The sequence below is a fragment of the Oculina patagonica genome, chromosome 3 (assembly GCF_052425735.1).
Source record: "Oculina patagonica isolate OP01 chromosome 3, crgOcupat, whole genome shotgun sequence".
Classification (NCBI taxonomy): Eukaryota; Metazoa; Cnidaria; class Anthozoa; order Scleractinia; family Oculinidae; genus Oculina; species Oculina patagonica.
The window spans coordinates 814,799-829,121 of record NC_135760.1 but is presented as its reverse complement, the minus strand read 5'-3'; the positions used below and the strand labels follow the sequence as shown (position 1 = coordinate 829,121).

At 39.5% G+C, this 14,323-nt stretch overlaps 1 protein-coding gene across 1 annotated transcript; it reads left to right on the top strand.

Moving 5' to 3' along the window:
- Positions 1 to 3,512: 3,512 nt before the first annotated feature.
- On the top strand, positions 3,513 to 11,429 carry LOC144645999 (kelch-like protein 7). The gene is made up of 2 exons (XM_078505515.1): positions 3,513 to 5,189; positions 10,970 to 11,429. The coding sequence occupies exon 1, from the start codon at positions 3,543 to 3,545 to the stop codon at positions 5,166 to 5,168; it is 1,626 nt and encodes a 541-aa protein (XP_078361641.1). The 5' UTR covers positions 3,513 to 3,542; the 3' UTR covers positions 5,169 to 5,189; positions 10,970 to 11,429.
- Positions 11,430 to 14,323: the final 2,894 nt, after the last annotated feature.

The following is a 14,323-nucleotide window of genomic DNA, read 5'->3' as shown; positions in this document are numbered from 1 at the left end:
CGGAGTCTTTTATGGGCGCTTTCCATTTTGTCGTAAATTCCGAAAATTCCGGTTTGGGGAAACCGTATTTACTTGAAAAGGGCCGCGGCGCTTATTAAATTTTTCGCGCCTCGAGTGCGGCGCTTATTCGAGGGCGGCGCTTATTTAAAATTTGGATGCCACTAAGAATCTAATCTTTAATAGTAATTGAAAATAGCGTATTTTGATGGTCAGTATTTGACTCTTGTTGAAGAAAGAAGTGGCGCTAGCTGTCTGGCAAAGTTTACGGCCTTCAAAACATTTACAGAACTACGTATTGTAAGAATGTTGGATTAAATAGAAAAACTAATGGGCGAGCGGTAAAACAATCACTTTGAACTGCAAAACATCGTTTTTGATGGAAAGAAAGGTCAAAGTTTGTTTTAGAGTTGCTTTGTAGTGCTGTTTTTAGTTTAACAGAATTCCTCGAATAGGCGCCGCATCGGGACTGCGGCGCTTATTCGGGGGCGGCGCTTATTATTTTTTTTGCGGCGTTACTCTAAATGGAAAACGTTTTTTCGGTTCAACTGACTGGAAAACTCCTGGAAAAGTGGAACTGCTCAAAAGGTAGTCCCGTTTTCGCGGTTGGAACATCCCGACTGGTTTCTCGCGTATTTCCCGGTAATCTTTACCAGTTCCAGGCCCACCGCAACCAAATTTAATTTTCACCGCCATTTCGTCAGAGGTCATGATGTACCAGTGTTCGTGTTGCTTGCTCGCAACGCATTCGATGGAACATTAGCGACCTTCAGATTGGACTACGAGTACGAGATTGAGTACGAGTACGAGTTTTCAAACCAAATTTGTGTGCCTCCAATAATCACTTATCACACCAATCTTATCTCTAACGTTTGTTTATGTGTTAGTCAGCAGCAGGGAAGAGTTATAGTTCGGGGGAAAATGGTAGGTAATTTAATCTTTAGATTCCAGTCGTTCACCCTCGCCCTATCAGCCAGAAAATGTGACATCCAACAACAGCAACAAGCTGCAGACTTGGTAGGACTGGCGGGATCACGATGTGAGAAACTTAATAACCTCATGGACTGATCATAAACATATGTTTGGTAGCAAACACAAGCGAAATTTGCGACAAAATGAAACAACATTTTCCCGTTTAGAAATTCCCGGAAATTCACACCAAAATTTCGGGATTTATTTTCCAAATGGAAAGCGCCCTATTATTTTAGCTGGAAAACTGGCACTTGTTCATGGTTAGCTTTTGGAAAGAGTGGGACGGAAAGCTACTTCCTGAGTTCTTCGTTGTTTGTGGTGTTGCTTTTTGAGGGTCTGAATGGGGTCTAGTGTTTAGCGTTAGAGCGGTTTTCACTCGAGTGTCGAAAGTAAATTGCGTTTGCTTTGGTTTTGCATTACTACGCTTAGTGATTGGTTAAAAAATCTCGCGCCACTTTCTCAGCCGATCAGAACTAAAACCAAAACCAATCGTCACTCGCTCGCGCACGTTTTCCCGCGCTTTGTGCCGGCTACATGTATTTGCTTCGAGTTGTCATTGGTTCCCTTGCTTCGACTGTGTCCTTTGTGATTGGCCAGAGTAATTACCTTGGTTTTGGTTTTACGACACTAAATTGAAAACTGCTCTATTTGCCCTCATTTTTAGTGTTTGCTGTTTAATTGGCCAATTTTTTAATGTTTATTGTTTCCGGAGAAAATATTGTTAAGTGTTTGGAAGGTTTCTCGTGAAAAATTTTAGCATTATAGCTTCATATCTGCTCTACAAAAATCGGATAAAACATTCATGAACTCATTGGAAATTTTCGCATTTCTCGTCTCGGAAATCTTCGGTAGTCTTAGGACATCTTCTGTAGTCTTCGGAAATATTTGGCAGTCTTCGGGAATATTCGGTAATCTTTAGAAATCTTCCGATATGACCGGAAATTGTCGGAATGTGGCCGAAAACTTCTTCATATACTAAACAAAGTAATATTGGCCTTTTTGGAGCCTTTTTTTGTTTCTTTCTGGATAAAATTTACTGTTACAGTGAATTTTTTTACTGTTAGTGTTAAGTTGCCTAAAAATTTAACTGTTTCATGTTGCAGAGCCAAAAAATTAAGTGTTAAGTGTTATCGGGGTACCCCCATTCAGACACTCCTTTTCGAAATGACGATTAATTATAATCAGGAGCTTTCGCAAAAATTCCGTTATTTTGTTCAAAACAACATTCGGTAACTTTACCACAATAATTCAAGTACAGAAAAGTATAGATAAAATAAATGATAAAATATAAATCACTTTATTTAAGTGTTAAGGTATTTAGCAGTTAGCACTACTGTGATAATTAAGGAAAACAAATAATGTAAATAATTATACATTGTAGTCACTAGCTGTATTCTCATTGGCTTAGAGCCTACAGCTAATTCTGGGAATCCGCGCAACCCCGCGCAACCTACAGATTAGTGAATACCTTATTATAGGAAATTAACGCTTCATGAAATTAACGCGAACTGGCGAATTCCAAAAATTCGCGTTAATCTAAGTCGCGTTAATTTTTGTGAACGTTAATTTCCGCGCCGTTAATTAAGTGGAGCGTTAATTTCCGCGACCTTAATTTCCATTATTTTGCCCCAATTTTTCAATACAGTCCAGACGTTCTTATCTCTTCAGGGTGGACGCTCGAAGCGGTGAGATTCCTTTGCTTAACCCATACGTTTGGGTTTAGTATCACGAACATTGTTTCCGTCTTGGATCATACGCCTTAAGTTGAAATAAACTTGTTCCTTTTGTCTCAATAAGAGTTTTTCTTTGTGTACGTCGCGTTAATTTCCTTCATTTGGAAATGATACCCTCTCTTTCGCGTTAATTTCCTTTATTGGGAAGTAATATTTCCTTCGATTCGATTCGCGTTAATTTAAGTCGCGTTAATTTCAAATACCTTAATTTACACAAGCGTTAATTTCCTATAATAAGGTAATCTGCTAGCAGATTATTCACTAATCTGTAGGTTGAGCGCGCAATGCATGATTTCCAAAAGCAATGTGTCAGGCATCTGGCGGCGAAGGAAATTCATAGTTCGCGGCCGAGAAATAGTTTGACCAAAGTTCAAAAATTGCTGACAATAAATTTAAGACTCGGAAAACACAAAATGACTAACAAAAATTGGGAAGGAACTATTCCACGATTTAGTGGACGACCAGCCGGAGTTAGCACAAGTTTTGAAACAGGTTGAAATCGTTTGTCATTACTTCCTTTTCCAGAAAAACAATGTATGATAAAACAATTATTAGATTCGGTTTATGTGATATTCGGAATAATCAAGGTCTCTGTAAGTGTTATCAGCCTCTGCCTTCGGCTTCGGCTGATAACACGTACCTCGACCTTGATTATTCCGGATATCACAAAAACTTCATCCAATAATTGTTTACAAACTTGTTGAAATTTCCAACTCGTAGGAGACTGACCTGTGAGGAGTGGGGGAGCGTAGGACCGTGACCAAAGACTTCCCCAATGGGAGCTGGTTAGTAGTTTGCGCCGGTGAACATGCACACGTGAGCCAAAACCGAAAGATCGACATGGCGGCGGGCAAGAAGGGAGATATGCCTCTTTTGAAAAGGTCTTTCTCCAAAGATCTCGATAAATTACACCTTGTTGATTCAAAGCATGGTTCCAACCTCCTCAACGGACTTTTAACTATGTACAAAGATGGCAGATACTCTGATGTTACCCTGAAAATCGGCGAAAAACGAAAGGTGCCCGCTCATCGTGTTGTGCTGGCTTCGTTCAGCCCTTACTTTGAAGCTCTTCTTGGAGCTAACTGGGAAGATGGAAAGAAGAAAGAGGTCGAAATGCTTGGTTTAGACGAAAGTGCTGTTAGCGATTTGATAGAATTCGCATATTCGGGGAATATCGATATCACCAAGGAGAATGTCCAAACTTTGCTCGAAGCAGCAAATTATCTCGGTGTAGAGTTCGTGAAGAAATCCTGCGGGGATTTTTTGAAAGGTGCTGTCGATGATAAAACCTGTCTAGGCATTTGGCACCTAGCAGATTTGTTTGCGCTGGAAGAGCTGAAGAAAGAGGCCAAAAAACACGCCTTGAGGCATTTCACAGAAGTCTGCAAGAAAGAAGAATTCTTGGCTCTTCCGTTCAATCTTCTGACCGATCTGCTTGCAGAAGAAGGGATCTGTGTGGTGGTCGGAGGTGTGATTCCTTGTGTCGAAGAAAGGGAGAAGATCGTGCTGCAAGCGGTGTTCCGCTACATCGAACACGATGTCGAGAATCGAAAAGATTATCTTCCAAAATTGTTGTCCTTGGTCAGACTTCCAACTTTATCAGAGTCATATCTCAAGGAACTTACATCACACAAGCTTGTGGCAGACACCTGTGAAGACACAGTGGTGAAGGCCCAAAAGCTGAAAATGGACCCCCCTGAGAAAGATTCAACAGATGGAAAGTGGGCGGCTCCAAGGAAATTTGCCAAATATGTCGTCACCTGGGGGCGCGCCTTTGCCAATGGAGGGCAGGTGAAACCTGAATCCTCGAATCACTCAGATGAAAAGGCAGTTCAAGATTTAGACAATGACGTCTACATAAAGGGAATGGAACTGTGGATTCGAACCTGGGATGGGAGACCTGTGCTTGGGGGCCTAAAGATTTTTTACAATGGTGACAAGGTGGTGATGCTTGGCGGAAACTCACCTCAGTCTGAACATCATCAATTTCATTTGGAAGAAAATGAAAGGATTGTTAAAGTTGAAGCTAGATCTGGTTGGATGATTGATAGCTTGACATTTTACTCCAACAAGCGCGATACTGACGGCAAGCCAAAAAGCTATGGTCCCTTTGGAGGTGATGGCGGGTCATTCCATTCCGAGACTCCATCAGGATCATTTGGATTTCTAGCAGGGGTGGCTGGTGCAGTTGTCGACTCACAAGGCGAAGAAGGCATCACAAGACTTCAGTTTGCTTGGAGAACCTATGTCCTTCCTGGTGATCCAGTGCCAGTGCAAAATAGGTGTAAAGTTACTGATGCTTACTATGACTATGTCTATGATGAGGAAGATGATGATGAATATGATGATTATGATGAGGATGACGATTATGATGACTATGACGATTATGACGAGTATGATGATTTTGATATGATTTTTGATCAGGAGCTTGGAATCCAGCCTTACATGTTTGAGCCACTTGCCTAAGATGCCTGATCACAGGATGTGGTAAGCAAAGTGCTATGCAATGTGCTTTTTCTGTTATATATTTGTCGTGAGGCTTTGATTGTTACACAGTGCTGCTATGCAGCTATCACGTTTCATTACTGTTTCACTGCTGTCACATGGCACCATTAAACTGTTAATAAAGTAATTGCGGGCCCAAGAGAGGCCCACAACCCTAATCTTGACAGTGACCAGCGGATTGCGTATTACACGTGCGCGCCACGTTTATAAAGGCTATCTGCAAACCAGAAGTTGAAAATTTTGTTCTTCCACTAAGAACGATCGGAATGCAAAAAATGTGTCAATCACGACAGTTTGTCGTAACACCGGAAGAGAAAAATCTTGTCTCCAAGAGCGATAAGAATGCGAAAAATCAACAGTTTGTCACATTTGATCGAGGCTCCTGTCTTGCAGACATTACGCTTTGCAGACGTTGTTTTATAGGTGTTGCTTTTGAGAAGATTTGCTGTGATTGTATCACAGATAAACTACAGCAAAGCGAATGATTCCAACAACGGTTATTCTCGAGAAATTCCTTATAACACTGACAACAAAGCGAGTTTGCCGACGGAGGAAAATCACATCTCAATTCACACCGCGTGATCGACTACACTTCGCAAAACTGTCAATAAAAAAAACAACTCTGATCGGTTCGCGGCAATAGGAAACGATAAAAAACATTCGTGACTTAAGCGTGACGCGTTACTCGACCTTACTCGGAATAATTTTCTTTTGTCCAGTGATTTATCGACACTGTCTGAAAAATTTTCGTGACCTGTTGAAAAAATTGCCGTGAAATGAGGTGACTTAAGTTATTTCTTCTTCCATCATGAACGCTTACAATGCGAAAGGATCCGAAAATGTGTTGTTCAAACAGGAAGTCGAGGAATCTTTTTTTCCGCAAAGAACGATGCACTGTTAATTCTTGGTGGACTCCCAATAAATAACCGCAGTTTATAAAAGAAATCTCAATTACCACAGTTATGCCAACTTCTGGAAAACTTCCCAAAAACTTCGACTTGAAGTATTTTCCAAACTAACAAAAAACACTTCCCTCCCAGTACTTTCTCTTAACTGCATCGAGGCCCGCACTTTCTAACCTGTGGTTACCACTAGTAAGCAACGGTAAAATGCGAGATGACATAACGAGAGTCATATGACATCACTGTGACAATAATAAAACACGATACATCAAGTAAAATAGTCAAAGTCTCAAAAAGACCTTTGACTGAAAGTGTGCTGAATAAACATTTACATAACACTATGGTCAGCAGTTATCACCCGTAGCATTTTGCTCTGTACACCAGTGTTAGGTAACACCAATTAATCAACATATTTACCCGTAAAATCATGCAAACCGGGCTGACATGGGTTACCACCCTTATAGTCCGGCGGCTTAGCTCGAAATTTTAGTTGAATTGTGCACTTTTTGATACAAGCATGAAACTTGGCACAGTGAAAGTGGTCACCAACAGAATTTTTTTCAGATATAGTGCCAAGCCCGAAAAACACCGGTTTCCATGGAAACCTTAATTTATTAAGCCAGGGTTCAAAATAAAATTTCGTTATAAGCCTGAATTTGTCGGCTTTTTTTGTCAAAGCTCATTTTTTCCCGGCTGTTTAATAGAGAGCTATGCATTTTCAAGGGACACAATCCATCTGCATACATGACGTACCCAGATGCATTCTGGGGCGATTTCAAACACAGTTGGCCATTTGCAAGTTTTCCGAAGTGATAGAATGTTTTAAGGCAAAGCAAAAGAATGGAGTGGAGCAATGTGACTTCTTTTCTTATTTTGAATGTTTGAGAAGCAAATAAGATCTTCAATATATTTTTTTGGAGGGACACAATACCTGAGAAGGTGGGGCGGCCCGTTATTATTCTTAACACAGAAATGAAGTCGCCACGTTGGCAACTAAAAACCAGAAGTTTTCGTCGACAAAGATGAAATTTTGGTCGCATTAGCGACCGGTGAGTCGCACTTTCTAGCCCTGTAGCTGCTTTATTTTCTGATATGAAATGTTTACTTCAACATTATCGCAACTTTGATCTCGATTGGCCGATCAAGGCATGATATTTTCTTTTTCCTCGGTGAAAAGCAGCCGGCAAGTGTCGTCAAACTGCCGGCTACCGCCGACAGCCGGCTGCTATTTTGAACCCTGTTAAGCCTAATCAGACCAGGCTTTTTTGGATCCTTTCAGACCTCCGTAACTTCCAGAATATTTAAGCAATCACAATGAAACTTAGGGAATATAAAAGATGACGTGACAATTACATCATAATGTCAAAACAGCCGCCATCTTGGATCCGCCATCTTGGATTTCGAATTTTTTCCAAAACGTCATAAAACCGCCCAAAATTACTGCAAAGTACTCAAAATCAATAAAACTGTGCTTAAAAACCGTAAAAGGATGAACATAATTGCATTAAAATTATTTTTCATTAAAGAAACACGAAAATTACAAAATTGGGGAACATGCCTGTCAAAATGCCGTTGCCATGGTGACGTCAAGTTCCTGACACAACAACTTACCCTACCAAATTATTTCCAGATAAATTTTAGATAAACTCGCAAAGTTTGGTAGCGTGTGGTTGAACTTGAAAAAGTTATAAGCGTTCAAAGTCAGCGCGGGCACTTTCCGCCCCTCCCGGTCTGGGTAGGGTTAAAATCAATGAAATTTCATGAAATATTTGTTTTTCCTGGTTTATAGACAAATACTATTATGCCAGATAGTTATACCAAGTCGCACATACAAAATTTAGAATGAAATGCTAGCGAGAGACCTGGACGCTGGCGCAAAACGAAAGACGCGAGGGAGCAGAGGGCGGGGAACGAAAAATCTTTTCCCATGCAATATTTTCCTATTAAATTATTGGTATCAAACAGATGGTAAAAAATAACCATTGTAAGCCTAATTAAAAGCGTTCATATCTGTATTTATGAATAAAAGTCAACAATGAAAGGTTTATAAAAGTACAAGAAGAAATACTTTGTGGGGAAGGGGCAGGGGGGCTCTGGGCTGAAAATTTCATTGCTGTTTACTAGCTGAAAATAGGAAATTGGCATTGGCACTATATCAAGAATTGATTAGTATGCTGTAATCCTGCAAAGTTTTGTGCTTGTATCAAAAATCGCACAATTCAGGAGCTAAGCCGCCGGACTATTATGGTGATTCCTCAGAAGTAAAACTTGACAACAGATTTGTTTGACCCTTTGCCATGAATGTGTGGTTCCAGAAAATATCTATACCCCCACCACGGATGGAATTGCAAATTCCAGAGGGGTTGGGGGGGGGGGGGGGTCGGTCAAGGGCCCAGGAAATTCTGAAGAGGAGGAGGGTTGCCAGTGAAATTACGTTTCCAGACGGTCAAGTTTGATGCAGTGCAAACTAGTTTCAAAAGTCGTTTCTTACCTACTCTACAAATGTTTTACATAGCAAAAATAGCACCCTGGGTTCTTGATTCACAATTGCTTTACATTTAAAACAGGTTTTCTTTCTCCTGAAAGCACACTGAAAGCAAATAATTTCACTGAAATCCTCCATGTTCATCAGTGGATGCGGCTGCCATTACTTGTTACCAGTCCCTGGAAACTTGGTTTGACCGAAATGCACTGGTATCAAACGTTGAATCGAAGGAAAAATCGTCCTTGTTTGTGAAAAGTTTCATGTATATTTATTTAGCAATGAAAAAAGTGTAATGATGTCAGAAACTCAAGATTAACTTGTTCTTGTTATTTCTGGCTATTTGTTTGTAATTTTCCTGTTAAATTTTGCTTTCTCAGCGAGCATGAGCGATTTTGTGATCACGTCTACGGTGAATGGTTATATCAACACTTTTCAAATCCGTGTTCTGATACATTTAGCGGTTTTCTAAAGCGATTGGAATGAAAAGGGTGGATGGTTATACAACAAGGTCATTTGACAAGTGACTACCAGATATTTTGTCTGTTTACTTTTGAGGAAATTAATGTATTTTGTCTTCAACAGTAAATGTATGTATCGTTTAAACATATGGTAATCAAATGGTGACGAGTGAAATTAGGAAATAATTTCAAGCGCTTTTTGTCAAAACGCTTATAATTTCCCGAGCCTTTAGGCGAGGGAAATTATTAGCATTTTGACAAAATGCAAGTGAAATTATTTCCTAATTTCACGAGTATACCATTTGATTACATTTTAATATCATAGGTGACAAATTACGCTTGCAATCGTAGGTTTTTGACTTGTATATATTGCATCGCGAACTCCGAGCTTTGAAAAGTTGAAAGCATACATTTTGCTCAAGTTCCCAAGGTTTTTTAGTCTTTGAAGAAAACCTTTTAGAGATTCCTTTTTACTGTTGACAAAAAGTTTCAAAGATGAATCAACTGTCAATTATTTCTCAAATTATGACCGTAGTTCGTCTTGAATGAACTGAAAACGGTGCCCGTGTAAAACGCTCAAAAATCTGCTCGATGCCATTTATGTATATTGGCTTAAGTCTAGAAGTCGTTTTGACGTTTTGAAATATAAAATATCATCAAAAGTTTTATTACATGGCCAAAGCTAGCTGGCTAAGATGAAATTCAAGCGAAAATGTACAAAGTTTAAGCTTTAAAACATCTTTTATTACGGACGCCATCTTGCCGCTAACTACGTTGCCATGGCAATTTTATAATTTCACATGTGAAATTATAAATTAACGTTAAAATTTTGCACCGAAATTAAGGAGTAATTTGTCACCTATGATATTAACACTATAACTGTTTACAAGAGAGGTGGCCAAAAATTTAGAGCATTTGTACAATTTATCTTTTTTTTTTCAGAGGGGCTGGGGGGTACACAATAATATACTTTTGGAAATTCCGGAGGGGCGGGGGGGTTTATTTTTCTTAACAAAAACGGAAATTCCAGATGGGGGGTCTTACGTGAAATTCCCTCGGTGATTGGGGTATGGATATTTTCTGGAACCACACAATGTTCCCTACCAAGCACTGTTTCGAAAAATAAAATAAAAAAGATAAATCACTGTGCTTGCAAACAAATGCCTGTTCTGGTACTAATCACTTGTTCCTTCGGTCTACATTACATAACTTTTGCGGTAGCTGAAAGCCAATTTCATTTAAGTGGTACTTAAGCAAAAAACTTGATAGATAGAAAGTCTTGAGCATAAGAAACAATGTAATATAAAACTTATGGAAAAAATTACAAAAATCTAAGGTTTTTCAAGGCCATAATTTGAGTAACAGTTTTGTCCATACATTCAGCTCCTGGTATAACTTTGTTTCCTGACGATGAATTTTTTTTAAATCATCTAACTCAACTCACACCAAAATTATGCAGTAAAAATTACAGGTCACTGCTCACAAAACCATGGTCTTGGGCCAAGCTGTATAGAAAAAGCCCGCCATTTTTTATGTGTGCACGCTAATCACACGTAAATTTTTGCACAGTAAGGATGCGCAATGTAATACAACAACAACAACAACAACAACTTTATTTGCACCCTTTACATTCAATTAAATTAACAATACAATAATAAAAGAAATAAAGTAAAGTGCATGGCTGCCCAGAATAACCACGATTGGCTAACAAGATTGGGCAGCCATACTTAGTTTTTATTACTGAGGAATCATACTGAGGAATCACCTTAATGACAGCCTTGACTAACACTTTTTTTTCCTGACAAGAATCAAAAATCATTCTTGTACCGCTACAACTGTCTTACAGTGGCTGTGTTAAGTTGCCAAATTAATAGACAGTGTATTTATAATTTCTGTTTGTTTGTTTGCTTGTTGCAGGACCAAAAGCCTAACCCTGTGTCCACTTACAAAGGACATTTTCCTCGAATATCACTGGTTTGACTGCATGTGTTACAAGAACAGATGATTTACATTTTCTTCAGTTACAGTTATAGTGTTATGCTGTTTGTTAAAGTTGTCACAGAGTCCTGCTCAGTAACAGGAAGTGTAAATTGCATTTTACTGATGCACGTGTCTGCAATATATTCAATGCAGATAACAAAAAAGAAGAACTTTGAAACACTGTTCAAACAGTTGAACTGTTTCTTGTTAGGTTGTTACGCTGTTGAGATTTTTTTGTTGACAGAAAGAGTTACGGTATCTTATTTCTTCTGGTTAAAGGCTTTTACAGTAAACCAGAATATACCTTGAATAGTTTACTTATTATAAATGATTGTATTTTCACAATTGGAAAGAGAAGTATTAAAAAATAGTTTCAGTTAGTGTTTTTCAGAACCAACTTATCTTGTTATGGTGGTATTCTATCCCCCCCCCCCCCCCCCCTCACGAAACCACATTACCATGTTCCAGGTGTTCGGTAAGTTGGGAAGCAGTGCAAAAAAACAGAGTGTGAAGACTGGCAAGTAGAAAAAAATGGCAAGGGGTCTAAGGAGAGGAAGCATCTTCTCCTCCACATCCCTCCCCTTATTTTTCGCTCACTGTTTTTCATGCTGCTCTCCAACTAATCAAACGCCTTTAACAGGCTACAACCACCTCTGATGGGAATCCTTTCCTAAGTAGACTCTGTCCAAAGAGGTCACTTCCATAAGCAGATACTTCCCTAAAGGGACACTTCCCAGAGGGGACACTTTCCAAAAGGGGACACTTTTTTAAGGGGACACTTCCCAAAAGGGATGCTTCCCTATGTGGACACTTCCCTAAGGGGACACTTCCCTAAGGGGTCACTTCCCTAAGGGGTCACTTCCCTAAGGGGTCACTTCCTTAAGGGGTCACTACAATAAGCAGATACTCACCTAAGGGGTCACCTCCTTAAGTGGAGACTTTTCTAGGGCATGACTTGCCTTCTTGGACACTTCCCTAAGTTGACATTTTCCTAAGGGGACACTTCCCTTCATTGACACCCAGGGAGGGTACTCCGGCTTGTAAATGACGGGGATGATCGAATGGAGGCAAAACTCCGGACCAAAAAAAATCCCTAAGTCTTCCGAAATTACCCCCAAAAAATCCCTGGACCAAAAATAACCCCCCAAAAATCCCTTATCAATTTACCCCGAAATTGCCAGAAAGGGAAATAATATAACACAAAGAAAACCATAAAAATCGAACGCTCATGTTTGTTTATTCATCATATTATAAATTAGCCAAGGCCGCGCCAAGGCACTTTAGTTCGTTTTTAATACCCCAAAAAAATCCCCTATTTAAATCAAGTAACCCAAAAACTTACTTGCCAAACTTTCCAACCCAAAAAAATCCCGGAATCGAAAATTTCAAACCCAAAAAAATCCTTCCATCATCCCCGTCATTTACAAGCCGGAGTACCCCCCTGGGCATTGACACTTCCCTTCATCAACACTTCCTTAAGTGGAAACTTCCCTTCGTGGACACTTTCCTTCGTAAGCACTTTCCTAAGTGGACACTTCCCTTCATAAACACTATCCTTAGTGGACACTTTCCTAAAGGGACACTTCCCTTCGTAAGCACTTTCCTAAGTGGACACTTCCCTTCATAAACACTATCCTTAGTGGACACTTTCCTAAAGGGACACTTCCCTTCGTAAGCACTTTCCTTAGTGGACACTTCCCTTCATGAACACTATCCTTAGTGGACACTTTCCTAAAGGGACACTTCCCTTCGTAAGCACTTTCCTAAGTGGACACTTCCCTTCATAAACACTATCCTTAGTGGACACTTTCCTAAAGGGACACTTCCCTTTGTAAGCACTTTCCTTAGTGGACACTTCCCTTCATAAACACTATCCTTAGTGGACACTTTCCTAAAGGGACACTTCCCTTCGTAAGCACTTTCCTAAGTGGACACTTCCCTTCATAAACACTATCCTTAGTGGACACTTTCCTAAAGGGACACTTCCCTTCGTAAGCACTTTCCTAAGTGGACACTTCCCTTCATAAACACTATCCTTAGTGGACACTTTCCTAAAGGGACACTTCCCTTTGTAAGCACTTTCCTTAGTGGACACTTCCCTTCATAAACACTATCCTTAGTGGACACTTTCCTAAAGGGACACTTCCCTTCGTAAGCACTTTCCTAAGTGGACACTTCCCTTCATAAACACTATCCTTAGTGGACACTTTCCTAAAGGGACACTTCCCTTCGTAAGCACTTTCCTAAGTGGACACTTCCCTTCATAAACACTATCCTTAGTGGACACTTTTCTAAAGGGACACTTCCCTTCTTGGACACTTCCCTAAGTGGAAGCATTTCTTTCTTAAACGTCATGCTTAATCTCTCTAATGTTATCTTGTGATTGGTCAGACTAATTACTTTGGACTACTGATAAATCACTAACCCCTCATTTCCCCACCCATCTCCCACAAATGAAAACTTTTCAGGAGGTTAGACTGTTGGGCCAAATCACTAATTTTGTTTTGCTGCTTGAAAATGAACTAGAACAGAACATTTTGAAAACTCGTAAGGTGAATAAAATACCACTGCCCTTTTATTTGTGAATTAATCTAGAATATTTAATTTGATTTTGACAGCGCTCCTCATAATATGATAAGTCAAAGGAAAATCTCGTCAAAAGCTCTGTTGTGGAAATCGTCATTAGCTAGACATTTCTAGGTTTCGCTTGTTAACTTAAAGAAGTCTTCAGTGCAATTTCTAGCTAGCCACTGAAAGTTTAAAATAGCAAAACTGAAAATTGTGGTACTTTGTAGGTCCCGACCAAACCCCTCCCCTCCCTCCCCCGCGCCTGCAGTTACAAGATTATGGAAATCTTAGACTCAGAGCTAAAACCATTTGCATGTGTTGTGAATAATGATGGCAAGCAACAGCCCTTCGGTTGCTGTTAATTTAGAAAAAAATGACGAAGACTAAGATAATGACGATGATGAATTTTTAATGAAAGGTTTTAAAATTTTCTATCTGTGTACAATAATTTTACTGCGTCCAAAAATTTTAAAGATTTTAAGGATTAACGAGACTAATTTTAATTTGAATTTTAAGGATTATCGAGGTTCAACTACACATATGAGTATTTTGGATATTTCACAAGCTTTTTTTTTTCAACGCACGGAAACCTCGTCACATGAGCGGCCGTAATTTTTCATTCATATTTTATTTTTAATATTGTAGTTTTTAGGTTTTTGAAATTTTTGAAATAACTCAAGGACAGCGAGAATTCATTCCCCTTCACGGAGAAAATAAACGTTC